Raw genomic sequence first — 19222 nt, 5'->3', positions numbered from 1 at the left:
GTGAACATTCTACTATATTGTTTCTCTAAATATATGCACAGCATCTACTGCAGTGTCTGATACCTAGTAGCTATTGCTCTTGATAAATTGTACTGATTAATGATCTATAATAATAAAAGCATAATATGCAATTTGACTGAACTGCTGAACAGCGAGATGACCATCCGGACATCCTTCTGGACAAAGCCAGGCCTGCGAGGGCTGAGGCAGCCAGGGCTGTGAAGGCCTACTCTTGCACAAATTCCATGCATAGGGCCTCTAGTAATAAAGCTTTTGAGTTTTATGGGAAAGACAAGTTCCATGGTACTCTTTGTCCAACTCAGATTAAGATCAGTATCTAAAAATACTTGAGTTCAAAAGGTCCTTTTACTATATATGAGAAGAAATACCTTGGCTTGCAATAATTCTAGGAGTGGAGCAAAGCAGAAAGTGCAAAATATAGATTTCTCCTGGAACAAAATTAAAATGAGGAAATATCCCTCTACTTTAAAAGCACTTCTTGCTGCCTCTCCGAGAGTAATGCACTCCATTCACAAGGGAAACCTTCAGAGATGGACTTCAAGTGAGAGGTGCCAACATGGAGGCGTGCGAATGATGCTGGACAACCGACCCCTGCAACCCAAAACCACTCCTATACCAAGGGATCTAGAAAGTCTTTATGCCTAGATTCTATCACCTAGAACTTAAAGGCTTTTAAGTATTTACAACACCAACATAAAATCCTCAGAAACAAACACACACCCATGAGCTGTTATGAGAATGCCTCCACAGAGATTAATTGGAGGGCAAGGTCTTTCAAAACCAAGAAAGTGCTAGGTAGTCAAGACATGGGAGGGCAAAAGGGCTAGAAAAGCCAAAGAGAAAAGCGAGGGCTGGCACTTGAGATGTTATCAAGGATTCACTAAAACGATTCGTTCACTGCTGGCTTCAGCTTTTATAAAGTTCAAAATCTAATGACGACAGAGAATTCCTTATCCTTGCATAGGTTTAAATTTGCAAATGAAGCTGGGGGGAAATAAGAAATTTGCAAAGTTAGTCCTTTGCAGGAGGTTCCCTTCCTCCTAAGCTCCTTCCTAGAACTCAGACAGTGGCACCAGGAACCTGGTGGGTAATGATTACCGCCTCATAAGCACAAAAGGCTCCTCTGCTGAGGCCAGTGGTGCGGACCAAGATACTCTGCAATGCTACCTCTTACGTGGGTCTTCTTAGAACCTACTTGACGAGCACAAAACCGCTGCCTGCTTATTTCCCATGGGCACAAGTACTCACCTCGTATACTAGTATATGTGGTTTAGTGAGTTAATAAGTACTTTATTCCGAGCCTTGTTCTAGACAGAAAACATCTTCCAACCATATACATAGTACTTGTTCTGAGGCGCTATAGTGCTAGTCAGGCAAGTCAGAAATGTATTTATTTCCACCTGATTGAAGCTGCTTATGGCAATATAAATTTCCCTTCTCAGCTGTGTGTTTTCGCTCTAATCTTTTTTTCCACACGAAGAACCTTCTGCTCCATCTGGCTTTTCCCCTATGCCCAGAGATACTTCTTTTCAGGCTAATTTCCAAACTTCTGATGCCAGCAAATAGTCTTTATACAGATTAAGTGTACCTTATTTTCCCTTTCTTAATCTATTAAATTGACCAGAACAATTAAGATGAGAACTTTTAAACCAGTTTATAGTACTGGTTTTCAAAAAAAAAACAAAACCAAACACCTTCTGTTTGCCTAATACTAAACTATGCTGCATTTTTTCCTCCATAGAGATTAAGCAATGACCATATTTTGTTTGATAAGGGAGACACTGGAATTAAAAACAGGGGTTCTTAGACACTCAGGTTATTTAAGCCATCTAGGAGTCACGTGGTCAAACAATGGGCATATGTTATTGAATGTGGGTGATCTTTCTGAAGGAAGTACCGTATAGCCTATTTGGCATGTAGCAGGCACATGCAGTTACATTCAAACATTTACACATGCCGGTTTCCATTAAAATACTGAGTGTAGGTCTACTTTCCTTCCCAGGGTCTTAGTTCCTAGAGCTGATTACCTTTGTACAGTGGAGGTCTCATTGAAAAGGGGCTCTATATACTAAGGTTTGTAAGCACAGGTGCCCCTTGTTCAATGAAAACCAAAGTTGCTGCTTCTTAGGTTCTGCACCAGCAGTTTATTTCAGTACTAGTGGCCCAGTGCACGAATTTGTGCACCAGTGGGGTCCCTCGGCCTGGCCTGCGGGATGGGGCTAAAACCGGCTCTCTGACATCCCTCAAGGGGTCCCAGATTGTGAGAGAGTGCAGGCCAGGTTGAGGGACCCCACCGGTGCACGATTGAGGCTGGGGAGTAATGCGGGAGGTTGGCCAGCCGAGGAGGGACCGCAGGAGGACTCTGGGGCCGTGTCCAGGCCATCTCGCTCAGTCCTGACTGGCCAGACCCCAGCAGCAAGCTAACCTACCGGTCATAGCGTCTGCCCCCTGGTGGTCAGTGCACATCATAGCAACTGGTCAACTGGTCCACTGTCTGCTCCCTGGTGGTCAGTGCATGTCATAGCGAGCGGTTGAGCAGCCTTAGCATATCATTAGCATATTACGCTTTGATTGGTTGAATGGACAACCTGACACTTAGCATATTAGGCTTTTATTATATAGGATTATATAGGATTTTGCTTCATTCAGCTCACTTAGGACTTAGAAAATTTTGGTAACTAGAACAACAGAATGCAGCCATTAGAAGTGTAGCACACATTTTTGGCTTTTCACAAATTCATGTTAAAATGAAAGGCCAAGAGATAAGACTGACTTAGTCACATGCTCATTCGATATTGAAAATTTGAAACACACCACTTAGGTTTTGTTTAATTTAATGCAGTTTCTTTTAAGAAGAATGAGAATGACATACTTAATCAACTGTGTTGGTGATACTGTGCTGTAAGTAACATGTTGAGTGAGAATAGATAGTATTACAGAAATGAACAGCCAGATATTCTTAGTCAACTACTTTTGACATATTTTCATAGTAACCATTTTTAATAAATCATGATATTTATCTGATGACCCCCCTTTTTGGCAACAATTTAGATGATAATCCCCAATTTCAGTGATCTGGTGAAATTGAAATTGAATTCAATGGAATGCATGTTCATTTTAACACTATATGCAGTGAGCAATGTACTAACTTTCTATTGCTGCCAAAACAAATGATCACAAACTTAGTGGCTTACACACAACATAAACGGATTATCTACAGGAGCCCCACATGGGTCTCACAGGCTGTATCATCAAGGTGTCAGCAGGGCTGCATCCCTTCCTGGGAACTCCACAGGAGAAAGTTTCCTTGCTTTTTCCAGTTTCTGGAGGCTGCTCTTATTTTACATCTTCAAGGTCAGCAAGGGAAATCTGACTTCTGTTGTCACTTCTCTCTCCACTTTTAAGGTCTCTTAATCAAAACGGACCTACCAGGATAATTCAGGAGCATCTCCGCCTTTCAAGGTCCCTACCCTCAGTCACACCTGCATAACCCCTTTTGCCATGCATTTACAAGTTATAGGATTAGGGCATGGATAACCTTAGGGGCTATTAGTCTGCCTACCACAAGCAGACATATCAAAATAAGCATTTTTTTCATTACCCATCTTCTCTCCAGAAAAATTAATATAACTTAAACATGTTTTTATAATAAGTACTAGAGGCCCAGTGCACCAAATTTGTGCACAGGTAGGGTCCCTAGGGCTGGCCGGTGATCAGGGCCGATCGGGGCCTTCTGGCTGCTGACTGGGGCCTTCCTTCCCCTGGCTGCCAGATGGGGCCTTCCTTTGTTCTGCACCACCCCCTGGTGGTCAGCACATGTCATAGCGAGCGGTTGAACTCCCGGTCGGTCTAATGCCTGAGGGAACAATTTGCATATTAGCCTTTTATTATATAGAATTATATACAGGGAAAGTATGTGGTGAAGCATGAAGCCCAAATGAACTTTTGTACTGATTCAAACTGGGGAGAGATCAACATGCAAATTATTTCAAGAGTCCAGTGATGTAATGTAGAATCCAACCCCTTTTTTCAACGAATATACCAATTTTAATTATCCCTTTCCTGGTATTATTTCCAGTCACTAAAACAAATAGGTATTTTCAATTCTAAGTTCAAAATATAAAAATATCAAATGTTTCATAATAGCTCTTTATTAGAGATACTATTCTTAGGTTTCTTCAAAACATTTTGAGGTCTAAAGATAATTTAGCTATTATAAAAAAAATTACTTGTGTGGGTTGTTTAGGTACATTAGAATTTAAAACACTGCTACTCAAAAAGTTCCTATTCTAATCAGCCAAAGAAAGGAAAAACCCATTATTGCATAGCGACAGGGACAGATAGGAACTGAATGGTCTCTAAGTGCAATAGAGCAAGACTATATTTTCTAAACCAAAAATAAGGCATATACTCTAGCTAAGGAAATTTTCTGACTTTTTGCTTTATCTGTATGTATAAAGTCTTAAAAAAAAAATATATATATATATATATATATATATGAAGATTATTGTACTTGTATCTGATATACACTGTATCTTTTTAAAGTAAAAAACAAACAAAAAACCCTTCTCCTTCAAAGTGAAGGTCAGTTTACAACCAACAGCTGTTACCCCTGGAAACAAGCAGCATGGGAGCCCGAGATGTTTTTACCCATCCAATCAAGTGCGAGAAAGGAAGACCTGGAGAGATAAGGGTGTACTCTGCCAAAACAACGCTTCCACATTTTTAATGTGCAAAAATTGAAATGGATCTGCAAGCCACAATGACTGATACATGAATTATGCTTCCTTTTGTTGTGCCTATACAATTTCCCCAAAGCAGACATCAAACTTTCTATGGGACAACCAAATAATGTATCATTTCATACCCATATATTACTTATCAGTGGATATTTTCCTAATGTTTCATACTGTTTTAATCCCTTAATGTACAGCTTTTAATTCCCTTAATGTACAGTAACTTGAGTATTTCTGTCCAATGCTGTTCTATGTAGATTACCAAGTTGAAGGAAGTTTGTCAACTCATTTTATAAAGTGAAAGAGTATAGCAAAGTTGTATTTTTATCCTAACCAGAAATTAATGCAAGAGACACCTTAAGAAATATATGATCCCAGATTGTGTTCCAAAAGTTTATTCATAAGCTGAACTGTATTTCTACCACAGAAAATGATTATCAGATACCAACCTAGTCTATAAACATCTAATTAATCAGTAATAGCCAAATGGTAGGTAAAAATGAGCAGAAAAAGCACTATAATTCTCAAAAAAATCTAACAAAAACAATGAAATAATATAAATGCTAAATATTGGTACTTCAGGAAATAAGATTTAATGTAAGTTCTCTAATTAAGCTTATGAATAAACTCTGAAGTGAAATTTCGGCTACTTTTAAAATTCCTAGAATCTAATAGCACTGATTCACTGGGAATTTCCTTTGCTTTAAGCATACTGTTTAGCACCCCTCTCCTTTGCTAACTAGGCTTAAATGGCAATGTTTAAAACACTTAGCATAGGTCTGCATGAAGTAAGGTCTGTAAAAATTATACAGTGATTTAAGGTTCATAGTAACTGGACAGTAATTTGAAAAGAAGGCAGTAAACAAGAAGAGGATGTGTGTACATCTATATCAAAAAGAATCACCTGAGATAGGGTAGGGTTTTTCCCAGTCTTGCCTTCTAGAAAACCTGGGTCTGAGGCCCCTGGAGGCCAAAACTAGGAAACAGAGTTACTTTTTGATTGTAGGCCTGGAGCTAAGGCTAACCACTCCACACCACAGGTAGTTACCTTGTGAAGTGATCCCCAGGAAGCCGATGGAGACCTAGAACTGAATCCCAAGCATTTACGCAGATGAGAACAGCCTGCTCCGGAGGTAAAGGCGGAGTGCTGTCCTGAGGAAGCAGGAGGGCTCGGGCACTGGCCGCACTGGCATTTCGCAGCACAACTGGGCTAAGTCTACAAGCCAGACGGTTAAAGCACAGAATCAGTGTGACATATGTGAGGGTAAGAAATAAATGGGGAAAGAATGGCAAGTTGCCTAATCTTTTTTAAAAAAAGAAATAAAGGGGAGTATCATTATTGGGTTAATCTAGTGTTGCACAAACCTGAATGGGCATACGAATCTCTCAGGCACGCCCTTAAAATGCAGAGAACTAGGCCCCATCCTTAAATATTCTTATTGCACAGGTCAGAATGATGAAATATTCAGCCAAAGTTGGGAATTCATCAAATTAAAAGTAGTTCAACAGATTAACCTCCAAAGTAAAATTTAATTATAGATTATTATCAACTTATCTCACAAAGTAACATTGTGAAGGTGCTGGCCTGGAAAAACTACATACATAAAATACAACCACACATTTTTGTACAATAAATAATATATGTAAATGTCTAAAAACATTTTTAAAACACTAATTCAAAGTAAGTGACATACAGTTTTTTCAAAAATATATAAATGGCTTTTTGAAAAATTGAAATAAAATAAGTAAATGTGCTCTCAAAAATTTAAAATTTAAAAATTATATTGATATTGATAGTATAAAGAAAATAAGACACTATATTTTTTATTTCAGAAAATTCAAGTATTTTCATCATAATTGAAGGAATTACATGATCAATTATTGTCAGCATTATATTCCAAAAATTTCCATTCATTTTTTTTGAAATGCAGTCATACACCTGAAAGTCTTGAATTATATAAACATGTCCATTAGCAATTTAAGACTCACCAACACTTATATCATGCTTTATCGAGGTCAACTACTAGTAAAATAGGTCATAAGATTATTTGGATTTTATGATGAGCTGGACTCTAAAAATTCATAAAAGAATCTAAAGTCTACATTGTGCTAATTTGCTTTTGCATATTATTTAGAAAACGAATATTAAGGCTTTATTATAAGGGATCACACAAAAATCCTATTGTGCACCATGCAAAAATGGAAAAAATAATGCTTTACAAATAACTGTTGAATAACTAAGGGAAACATGGTTTTTCCTCTTATTAGAGACTTCTCAAAATCAAAGCTGTTTTTCAGATTAAAGTTACATTAGAGTTCGTGGAAAATTACAGCCTTAGTTTAAGAACTTAAACATCTTTAGATTTTAAAAAAAGCAATGAATAACACATAGTTTTTTAAAAAAATGTTGCTTTGGGGAAGAGTACTGATTCATTGTTTCACTCTAACAGCTTTTTCTTTGCTTGCTTTATATAAAAAATACATTGTTATTATGAGGACAGTTTTTGATTCAGGTCCAGTGCTCTTGTATCTCCATGAGTTTTGGCATTGTTTACCAGCACCTTTAGGAAATCACAAACAGGAACATTAGTATTTTGTTCATTAACAATATCTATATTTAGATTCATAGAAGCCAAATATGCCTAAGAGCAGCAGGCAATATTAAATTACACAAAAAATGTGACTGTGTGCAATCTTTCAGTCATTTTTGCTGAAACAAATTATTCAACCAGAGCAAACATCAGAGATAAGCACAATTTATTCAAATGCTTAATTCGTATAGATGCCAATATTTTTATTGTTACCACTGTCAGCACTGTATAAAATTAAAGGTTATGTTTGGCAGCTTTGTTTACAATACTGTCACCTCTAAATACTTAGCCCCCAAAGACCATTGTATGCATAAAACTCTACAAATGACATTGTGCTCCTTTAAAACCACAGCTTAGGTTCTAGGTTCTATTAAGAACCTTTCGATGATTTTCAGCAATTCCACAAAATAGAAGGTTTAATTTCAGTTGATCATTCTACTATTAACAGTTTTTGGTTGTTCATTTTCAAACACTGCGAAGAGACCAAGATTTTGCTCTACTTGCAAGGTAACAAGATAGCTCGCCATGGTATTACTCATGGTACTGCCAACAACATGAGCATCAACATATTTGCATCTGTTCCCCTTGCCCTCCAAGTCTCACGGGGGTGACATGCATGGACATATAATTTCCCCCATACATTCTGTGGTATATTACAAGAGGGGAACCCTGAGCCTAGAAGACTTGAGTAAACAGGCAGTAAGCAGTCTTATCCTTTGCTGTGGAGGGAGACACATCTCTGTCTCCCACGGTGGTCACTACACATACACCCTTGAAAAGATAGTCTGGAACAAAGGGCAGTCAGGCCCTCAGCTCATAGGATGTTTAGAAATGCAACAGACCCATGCATGGTGAACTGTCTCCCAAGATTCATACAAGTTCTTCCTTTCTGGTTTGCAATATGTTTGATTATAATGCCTTCATCCTAACATTGTTTTCATTAATATTTCTTTAATATTGTATGTTTCACTAAAAGGCAAACAGTATTGCCCTAACCGGTTTGGCTCAGTGGATAGAGCATTGGCCTGCGGACTCAAGGGTCCCAGGTTCGATTCCGGTCAAGGGCATATACCTTGGTTGTGGGCACATCCCCAGTAGGGAGTGTGCAAGAGGCAGCTGAATCGATGTTTCTCTCTCATCGATGTTTCTAACTCTCTATCCCTCTCCTTTCCTATCTGTAAAAAATCAATAAATATATTTAAAAATAAATAAATAAATAAAAGGCAAACAGTATTTCAAATGCTGTAGATATTTTTTATAAGCTCATTAATTTTTATTGTGTTTTAAAATTTGCTGGCTGAAGTTCTGAGAATCTGAATACAATACATGTATGTATTATATAAACTATATTTTTAAAAAGAATTGTAGATATATGCATATGTTTACATATTTAGATACCAGAGTCATCCCCTAAGAAGTAGAGTAGAAATTGTTCCATGCATTTTATAGAAAAAACAAGATGTAGTAAAATAACTTTTCTAAAGATAATACGAATATACTATTAAATTTTGCTGCTTCTGAATGAATCTTGTCTACCTATTTGCTTCCACGGCAATGATCACAAGAAATACCACAACCAGCACCGAGCACAATTGTCTATCTTATCTTCTGCTACATATCACATGAGGAGGATATACTTCCTACAGGTTAAATCAGTAGTTCTCAGTCAGGGATAATTTCAGCTCAGGTATACTTGGCATGTCTAGAAGACAATCTTGGTTGTCACAAGTTGGGTGGAGGAAGGAGGACAGTGCTACTGGGATGCAGTGGTTAGAGTGGTTAGGGATGCTGCCAAAATCCTACAATGCAGAGGACAGCAACCCTCACCCCTCTTCCAACAAAGGTCCAAGATGATATATTCTGAATAAAATCAATGCCTTACATCAATGAGCTCGCCATCATTTTTCGCATGTAAGTGCCTCAGTAGGTACCAACGTGCAGTTGATACAATAGATTTGGGATAGCCAGGCTGATATACCAGTCTCTCCAAAAGTCGCCGTGTCTCTCTGGGAAAAAGATATTCACATTTAGTCCAAAGCAGATACATTAATATAAAATAATTCATATACTAGTCTCTCACACACATTATCTTTTTTATTCTTTTGTAGACCAGTTGCTAATTATGAATTTCTTATAACAATAAAGTTAATAATAATGGTTAACATGTATACAGTGCTTATTACGTGCTATGTATGCCTAATGTTTTACATATATGGTCTCATTTAATATTCACAACCTTATAAGGCAGATTGCTATTATTATTCCCATTAAGGCTCATTCCAAATAGAATAAAGAAAAGGTCACTATTTTATGAGCACTTCTGAGTGCTCTACCTTTAATCTTTTTTGAAAATAGGCAGGAGATAAATAAATCAATAAATTATACATAGTGTAGAGTGGAATAAGAAAAAATACTCAACATCTATACTAGAGCCTAAATGTATAGTTTCAGGCTTTTAGTTTATGTTTTCCAGGATGTGTACAATGTGGGAACCCACGTAATAACAGACTGATTTACAGCTGTGTTCTAATTTTTTCTTTCCTAATTTACTATGACTCCAAGGACTTCTGTACGGGTAGAAGAAACATAGTGGTAACTCAGAACTGCTGAACAGGAGGATCTTCTAAGTAGCACTGGTTTGAAGCAGGAGCTAAAGAATTTGTCTTGAGGATGCTCTTACATAGAAACCACATAGTGAGCACACAGTTTTCTTAGACTGTATGTTTATCTGGGATGATTTTAGTGGCGATTAAAGTTATGAGAGGTACTAACAGAGGTTACGAGGGAAAGGGGGTTAAGGCTCTCTAAGTAACCCACACTGAGCACAATCAGGAGTTCATTAGGAAATTTAAATTCTAGCCTAAAACACTTTTGGTAAAATCAGTTATATAAAAATTGGCCATGAATAAATATTAATAAATGGTGATAAAATTGCTGATTAGCCATATGTCTTAATTCTTCCTTCATGCCTATTCTGTGATGTTGAATGTCTCTGCCATATATGCATTAAGCTCTATGTCTATACTACCTATTCTGTGCCAATAGTGTATGCTTCTAAACCCACGGCTGCCTTGGGTTATGTGTGATATTGATTAGAGCTAGATACTATTCTTAGTATTTTGAAATATTCTTGCCTGATTTATCATCCATATCACCTTGAAGTTTCTTTTTTTTTTTAATGTTACCTTTTCTTATTTTTTAAATATGTTTTTATTTATTTTTTATAAAGAGAGGAAGGGTGAGGGATAGAGATGAAAATGTTGGTAAGAGAGAAACATCGATCGGCTGCCTCCTGCATGCCCCCTACTGGGAAATGAGCCTGCAACCTGGGCTTGTGCTTTGACAAGGAATCGAACTGGGGACCTCTTGGTTCATGGGCCGACACTCAACCACTGAGCAACACTGGCTGGGCTAAGTAACTTTTTAAAAATTTATTTCTGACCCCATCCCCACCCTCCAATAAAAAGATTGCTATTTTTTTTTTTAATCTGAGAAACTTGGATTTTCTAGATATAAAACTCACATTACTTATGTCTCTGCCTTTTCAATGTGTATTACCTTTTTCATGGTGTATTGCCTTACAAGAACTTATCTCAATCAGCCTTGAACTTGGGTCTTTTCAGTTTTGTTTGTTTCTTGCATCCACATTACACAAGTGGCTCAACCTAAGACAGTAAAGAGCAAATTCCCAGGCTTTCTTCACTTGAAATACTATCATGCCAAATCTCATATTCTGTATCTGTGTACCAAACTCTTTTTAAAGAACAAATGTAAAGTTTTTTTTTTCTTCCTTACTGGGTTACTAGAAACAGCCTTTCTAAAGTAGATGCAAATATATGAGTAATGACAAAGTTGTTAAACTCATTCTAAATCTTTCTTTGCTTCCCAGAAGGATTAAAAGTAAAGAAATATTTCCAAGGGAAAAAAGTTAACAAAGATTCTTCACACCTTGCCCCCATTTTGCGGTTGAACTGTAACAAAGCTTGTAAAAGGATAGCCAGTGGACAAAAGCAAAGCTTCAAGGCCTCAGTTGTAGCTTCCTGAACCAAGGATGGCCAGTGATCATTTGAAATGTTGGCCTGTAAAAATATAAGACAAATATCAAATCAAAGCTTTTGACATGTTTACCTTAAAAGAATGCAATTCACCTCTCACTTATTGAATGCCTACTTGTCCAAGTTGCCGTGTAAATGCTATAGGGAACATAATTCTACAAAATGACTGAGATCTGATCCCTGCCCTTAAGGAGCCACATAACAGAGTAGAGTGGAATAAAGGAAAGTTTCAACCAGGAGATATCACTTAAAAATGCTAAAATATTTGTTAAGAGAAAATGCACTATTCTATTATATAGGTGAATAAAATCTATCACTTAGCCTACGGTCAACAAATACACAAAACTAAATTTAACAAGTGATAAATATAAAGTTCCACATTTCAAAAATTATCTAAGGCGAGAGGAAAGGCTGAAATGAAATACTTGAACACACTACTGTATTATGCAGGAAGAAAAATGCATTTTAAAACTTTCATTAAAAAACTCAAATTGTAACCAAGATTTCATAATTACAGGTAGCTAGAATACACATTTTAATAAAGTTAAAATAATGAGTCAATGCATAATCCATTTAAAAAACTAAATGATAAAAGAAAAAGAGCAATAAACTTTGAGGGTAGTGCAGGCAATAGTAATTTGTGTAATTAAGAAAGAGGAAGCTATAAAGATAATGAATTTGAAAATAAAGAACACGGGTTGTGAGGCATCATCTATAAAGACAGGAACAATGAGACTTTGGGTACACCTGACAAAAAAAATAAGTCAAAACCCATACTAATGTAATTATTCTGAATAGATTTTTTTTTTAAACAAAAACCACAAATTCACTGGCTGCTTTTATAATATACCCTATACATTCCAAGACCGCATATAAAGTATTCTGTAAAGTTAGCCCAAAGATTATTACATAAGGTAACTGGTATGCTAAACAATATGATTAGAATGTACTTATTCTTGTCTCCCATTATGTCTTTAGAATTTATTATATAAGGAAGATTTTTCCTCTGTTCCTAGATATAAATTTCAGTAGGCCCCATAACTCCTACGGTCATTTTTCTTACACTGATTTATAAACACAGTCTTAATTAGAATGTCCTCTTCCCTTCAATACTTCAATCTTCATTTAAAGGTAATATTTGCACCCCACTCCCATTTCCTCAGTGCCCAGCTAGGATATGGTTACAGGCAGCAGTAGATTGCTTGTTCATCTTCCCAAAGCTCCCACCTTTTCTTGCTAATTGTGGTTTCAGGCCCATATACTAAAATACCAGAAGTCTGCATTTGACTGGTGCCATTGTAAGATGTTTAGCTCTCTAGGCCTAACAAATAATTAAAGCCTTTTCTCTTTCAGACTTTCTCGGCTTTATCAGAGATTCCCAACTTCATGAGTAGTTTCTTACCTGCAGGACAGTTATGTAACCTCTGGGGCCCAGTGCAAAATAAAAAAGCAGGGCCTTTTGTTAAAAAATGATTAAGAATTTCAAGAAGGCAACTGTAGAACATTAAAATTAAACCTAGTGTGGAGCCCTGTGCAACTGCATAGGACACCCCTCCATGAAACAGTCCTGCTAATCTGAAGTTCCACTGACTTGGGTGACTGTATGTTATTCCACTTAATCTTTTCACATCTTTACAATCTGGAAACCTCTAGCTTCCTTTCTCCTGAGATCTCATCACTCCTGTAGGTGGCCCTACTGGACAAGGTCGAAGAGAACTCCACTCTACTCTCATTCTTGGCATCACTCATTCCTGGCTCTGAGAAACTCCAGGAGTACAGCTGGTCCCATGCTGCTCCTTCACTGCCTCCATCCTGTACCTGGACATATACTCCTACCCACCTCTGGGATTCACTCTCTCCCAGAGCATGCAGTCACTTCCCAAAACACTAGCAACTCTTGCTCTGCGCTACCACAGCAGATGGAGAGCCCTGGCTTCTGAGGAATGTGTCAGATACCTGTCCATGTGCTTTTAGACATGTGCCTCCAGGACCTCAAAGGTCAGACTTCAAGGCCTCCCTCTCTCTGACAACCCTTCCTTCCTCGTCTTGGTGGGCATTTCTGTGTGGAAATGTGCCAGAGAGAAGATGGTGAAGGCGTCAGGACTCTCAAGAAATGTCTTCACAATCCTTCACCAGCTGCAATCTTCTAATCTACATCTTTCGGTTTAATATCCTATTCATATATACCACACATACAGTAGGCTCTTATAAAACAGTCTAATTTTAATATACCCCTCTTCTGCACACTGCCATCTAGCCACTATAGAAATATGGCATCTCCCTATAATAATTGTTGGGTGTCTAATCTTACTGGTATAACTTACACTCTTTTAGTCTCACTTATTTTTTGTTAATTAATAAAAATTATTTAGTGGTGTGCTTGATTTAGATAGTGCCTTAAGGTTCACAAATACATTTGTAAATGTTTTGTTATTTGATATTCATAACAACTCTATAAGAAAGCAAAGCAGTTATTATCTCCACTATTACAAAAAGAAAAAAAGTGAAGGGGGCAGACTCTAAACAGCTTAATTGGCTGAATGTTTCACAGGTAGTGAAAACCAGGAGCAAGGTTCTTAGAAAAAGCACTTTTGTGGTGGTAGTTGGGGGCTGGGGCAGGTATATACGGTTATTACTAAACTGCAAGCTAATTTCCTCATCTGTAAAATAGGGTTATTGTGCATATTAAGTTAGTTAATATGTGTGAAGCACTATAACACACTATAACAACAGTGTCTAGCACAAGCTAAGTTCTAGATATGTTTGCTATTATTGTTTTATTCCAGGTCAGATTTAATTTCCCAGCATTCAGAACAAACAAATAAAACAAGCACACCACTAAATAATTTATTATCTAAAAATAATGTTAGACGAAAAGAATATATACTTCTCCAGTTCACATATTCAAGAGCATTTATAGGTGCTCTCTGTGGCTTCCATAGCTCACTAGCTACCGAAGTCACAAAGACCTTTGTTAAATATAAACGTGGGACAAACAAAACAAAACATTTAGTGGTATACAATTACCATTAACCACAATTTCTTTCCACCCAAATCACCTCAAATTGACTACCATTATTATTTGTGCATTTATTCAAAAACCATTTATTGAGGAGCTTTTAGGTACAAGGCAGAGTGGTAAAGCAAGGATGCAAAGATGACCAAAATATGTCCCCTGACCTAAGGAACCCCCAAATGTGCTCTATAGTATCAGAGCTAAAAATGTCCTAATGCTTATATTTCTTTGTCAAATTGTCTGGTTAAAACAAGTAAACAATATTAACAGTGGATAACTATTGTGAAAGTATGAGTGAATTCAGACCTGTCTAGGACAATTTCTTCTAATCTTTTAAAACAAACAAAAAAAAATGACAGTTTACTTTTTAATTACAGAAGTAACATGCATATGATTAAAAAATTCAAACACTATCAAAGGAAATAAAATAAAAAATTACCCTCTACGATTCCTTAAAGACCCCCCCAGTGCTATATTATCCAAAGTAACTTTTATATCTTTTATATAAAAGTATCTACACACATACACACAATGCATTCAGAGATATATACATTTAAAAATATATACCACACCCAAATATCATACACCTTGTTTTGCAGTTTGCATCCCCACACATTCACGTAAACATTTATCTTGAAGAGTTTTCCACACTAGCATATAATACTTTTCCTATCTAAAAAAAAAAAAAAAAAAAAAAAAAAAAAAAAAAAAAAGTAATATGCAAATTAACCATCACTCTTCTACACCCACAAGCCACTCAGGAGCGAATATGCAAATAAACCCAACCAAGATGGCTGCGGCCACAGAGAGCAGGAGGGAGGCTTGGGTTTCCCCAGCAATGGAGGAAGCCAAGCTTTCTGCCTGCCCTTGATGGCTTAGGCCTCCACTCAAGGCTACAAAGTTTCAATGATAGAAGATACATAAATCCAAACAGAAATGGCGGCAGCTACGGAGCTGGAAAGAGCAGGAGGCTAGGGTTGCCCCTGGCGATGGAGGAAGCCAAGCTTTCCGCCTGCCCTAGCCGGCCCAGTCCTCCGCTTAAGGCTACAAAGTTTCAATTATAGAAGATACATAAATCCCAAGACAAATGGCTGCCGCCATGGAGCAAGTAGAAGGCTTGGCTCTGCTCCAGGCTACAAAGTTTCAATTGTAGAAGATAAATAAACCCCGAATACCAGGGCCTCTGAGTTGCCAGGGGGCATGGCCAGCCTGCAAACCACCACAGGCCCCTCGCCCAGGCTGCCCCACGCCCCAAGGGAACCCCCACAGTGATCTGAGACATCCTTCAGGGCAAACCAGCCGGCCCCCACCTGTGCACCAGGCCTCCATCCTATCTAATAAAAGAGTAATATGCAGATTGACCATCACTCCAACACACAAGATGGCTGCCCCCATGTGGTCAAAGATCCTGCCCCCATGTGGACACAAGATGGCCGCCACAAGATGGCCAGCAGGGGAGGGCAGTTGGGAGGGACCAGGCCTGCAAGGGAGGGTAGTTGTGGGCAATCAGGCCAGCAGGGGAGGGCAATTGGGAGGGACCAGGCCTAAAAGGGAGGGCAGTTGGGGGCGATCAAGCCTGCAGGGGAGGGCATTTAGGGGTGACCAGGCCTGCAGGGGAGGGCAGTTAGGGGTGACCAGGCCAGCAGAGGGAAGTTGGGGGCAAACAGGCTGACAGGGGAGCAGTTAGGCATCAATCAGGCTGGCAGGGGAATGGTTAGGGGGTGATCAGGCTGGCAGGCAGAAGCAGTTAGGGGCAATCAGGAAGGCAGACAGGCAGGCGAGCAGTTGGGAGCCAGCAGTCATGGATTGGAGAGGGTGCAGCTGGGTTGAGGGACACCCCCCCCCATGCACGAATTTTGTGCACCGGGCCTCTAGTAGATTAATAAGCCTAATATAGGATGTCAATTAAAAAATTATCAGATATCCCTTTTACAGAATGTCAAATTGAACTGAGAAATGAGGGAAAATGCTAATTATTGGCATCTCTGTCACATATGAGTGACTGGGTTAATGTATATTCTACCATAATCCAACTTAAAATTGGAATCTTTGTTTTTTTTTCTCCAAACACTGCGAAGGTTTGGCTAGAGTCTATGGGTTTATGTTACTCTTATGTCCACCAAGAGCCCAAATACAAAATTTATCAGGAGACCATACTAGAAGGCAATGAAACAATAGGAACTCACTAGGATATCATAATAGAAAAAGCTTTCACCTGAAAGAAAAATAAAAGAATCCATTTTCATGATCACAATTACAACATGGCCTTACCATGCAGACTTCTAATGCGAGCAGTGCCAGCCTCAACAGACTCGACAGCTTCCCACTCCAACTGCCCTGCTGGGATGCGACTTGTAGACTCTTCCTATAACACATCTCTGCAGCACCCATCATTCCCTGAGACTGATATATGTGTGCCAACCACTGAGAGACAGAAAAAAGAAGCACCCAAAAGGTTTTAGTTTAGTACACAATGTGATATTCTACTTCCAACAAATTCAATAAACTTTGATGAAGTTACGTTTTTTAAAATTATTGGTAAGTTTTGTGCCCAAAAACCAAAAATCCCAGGTTAAGAGAGGGAATAGCATTCAACAGGAAGAAATAACACTCCTACATTTGTATACACCTAATAACACAGAATTTATGAAACAAAAATTGACAGAAATAAAAGGAAAAATAGACAAATCCTTAATCACAGTTGGAGAATTGAACACACCTATCTCAACAATGATTTTTAAAAAAAGACAAAAATTAGTAAGGGTATAGAATATCCTATATAATAAAAGCCTAATATGCTAAGTGTCCAACCGTTCGTTCGACAGGTCGCTATGACGCGCTCTGACCACCAGGGGGCAGACGCTCCAACAAGTAGGTTAGGTTGCTGCAGGGGTCCAGCCAATCGGGACTGGATGAGATGGGCCGGACATGCCCTGGAGCCCTCCCATGGTCCTTCCCCAGCTGGCCAACCTCCTGCGGTCCCTACCTGGCATTTTATATTCATAAAATGAAATTTAAAAAAACATATAGCCACATGAAACAACTAAATTAATCTCCTAAATATGATGTTGAATGAAAGTAACCATATACAAAAGAATACTCCATTTATATGAAATTAAAAAACAGACAAAACTAGATAGAAGTGCTAGAATAGTAGGCCCTCCTCTTGCTTTGAAATGGGGGAGACCAAAAGTGAGGCATGGGAAAGGCAGGCAGGTTGATGGAAATGCTCTGTATCTTGATATAGGTAGAACAGTCCTAGCCAGTTTGCTCCGTGAAGAGTGTCAGCCCACCGACTGAAGGGTCTTGGGTTTGATTCCAGTCAAGGGCATGAACCTTGGTTTCAGGCTCAATCCCCCAGGGCCATGCTGGAGGCAACCAATCAATGTTTCTCTCTCACATAGAAGTTTCTCTCTCTTTCTCCCTCCCTTCCATTTGTGGTATTTTAAATATTGTTTACACTTCATTCTTTGTGAATTATATGATAACACACACATACTATCTCTTTATTTGACAAGGTATTTTTACCTTTGAGAAAGAATATGAGTGAGATCATCAATATCCAGTTGACCTTAATTAAAGTATCTTAACTCTCATATGGCAAACTTACTCTAAGAGAAGAAAAGAAGCACCATTTTTCTTCAAGGATTAAAGAGGAGACTTAGCTAGCATAAAAAATGCCATTAGATAATCTTTTTAAGCAGGGACATGAAAAAGTTCATATAACAAAAGATCAGAATACAAAACTATTGTAGTAAAATAAACTTCTATAAAATCTACATTAAAAAAGCCCTTTTGAAACTTCCTCTGGGATGCAGAGGGAAATATAATCAATTGAATAAAGTAATTATTGTGCTTTTTGTATTTTAAAATCAATAAGAATAAAGTACATATTCATCACTGTGTATTTGTCATTGTGAATAACCAGAGCCAGCTAAGAGGGCAGACAATCTGTTAATCCAGACATCATTCCTGAAAATAACTATTTCTAAAAGCACTAAATTAACACTGAAATCTTGGACATGAGTGAATTGTAAAATGGCTAAGGAAAAACTACATATGCCCTCTAGAGGCAGAATTAAACATCATTATAGTAACCTTATTATAAAAATGTTTGTAATGCTTCTTTAACTCTCTTACATCAACCCCAAGGCAAAGATAGGATTTTCAGCATTATTTTAAATTAATAAAACTTATAATCAACAATTAAGAAAGCTTTAAAGTATTATAGCAACAGATCCAAAATTAGTATTCAACTTCCTTAGTTCCTTTAATCACAGCACCCTTTAAATCTTGAAAATGAGAGATTTATGGTGAGTTCAAAGGCAAGACAAATAAAAATGGAGCATATCCCTGACCTCAGCTAATTCAGAGTATTTTAATTCAGCGCTCATTGTAAGAAAGGAGAGGATGTACCTGCCACGCTGGAACGGAGGTTGAGTTGGACATAACAGTTTTTTGCAGCTCTTCAAGGACAGCATCCGGGAGAGCCTTTTGTGATTCCAGGAGTGGTTTACACTGCACTTGTCTCAAAAGTAAGATAACAGCTGGCTGATCAGGGTTACTTTTTAAATTCTAAATGTAAACCCCAGATAGAAATACATAAAATAGGTTAAAACAGGTTAAATGTTAAATGTAATAGGCAATTAGGCTATTCCCCATGTGGGGGGGAGGGGGGCGGAAAATCTAAATTTGACCTTTTCTTATTAAAATTATAAACAACTGAAAAAGCAAAATAAATAAAACACTGAACATCTTGGGAATATCAAACTCTACATATAAATAATCTTTAAAATCAATAAT

At 37.9% G+C, this 19222-nt stretch overlaps 1 protein-coding gene across 4 annotated transcripts in view; it reads right to left on the bottom strand.

The window, feature by feature from the left end:
• Nucleotides 1–5386: 5386 nt before the first annotated feature.
• SKIC3 (SKI3 subunit of superkiller complex) overlaps nt 5387–19222 on the bottom strand; it is a 124239-nt gene continuing 110403 nt past the window's right edge. For all 4 annotated transcript variants that reach the window (XM_079781138.1, XM_079781137.1, XM_079781140.1 and 1 more), the window contains 5 exons: nt 18836–18994; nt 16691–16843; nt 11297–11427; nt 9231–9354; nt 5387–7318 (listed from right to left, as the gene is read on the bottom strand). In XM_079781138.1, coding sequence (XP_079637264.1) covers nt 7247–7318; nt 9231–9354; nt 11297–11427; nt 16691–16843; nt 18836–18994 — 639 coding nt within the window. In that variant the 3' untranslated portion in view covers nt 5387–7246. The remainder of the gene's footprint in view (nt 7319–9230; nt 9355–11296; nt 11428–16690; nt 16844–18835; nt 18995–19222) is intronic.

Source organism: Cnephaeus nilssonii (assembly GCF_951640355.1).
Source record: "Cnephaeus nilssonii genome assembly, chromosome: 2".
NCBI lineage: Eukaryota > Metazoa > Chordata > Mammalia > Chiroptera > Vespertilionidae > Cnephaeus > Cnephaeus nilssonii.
This window is presented reverse-complemented; position numbering and strand designations above follow the sequence as displayed.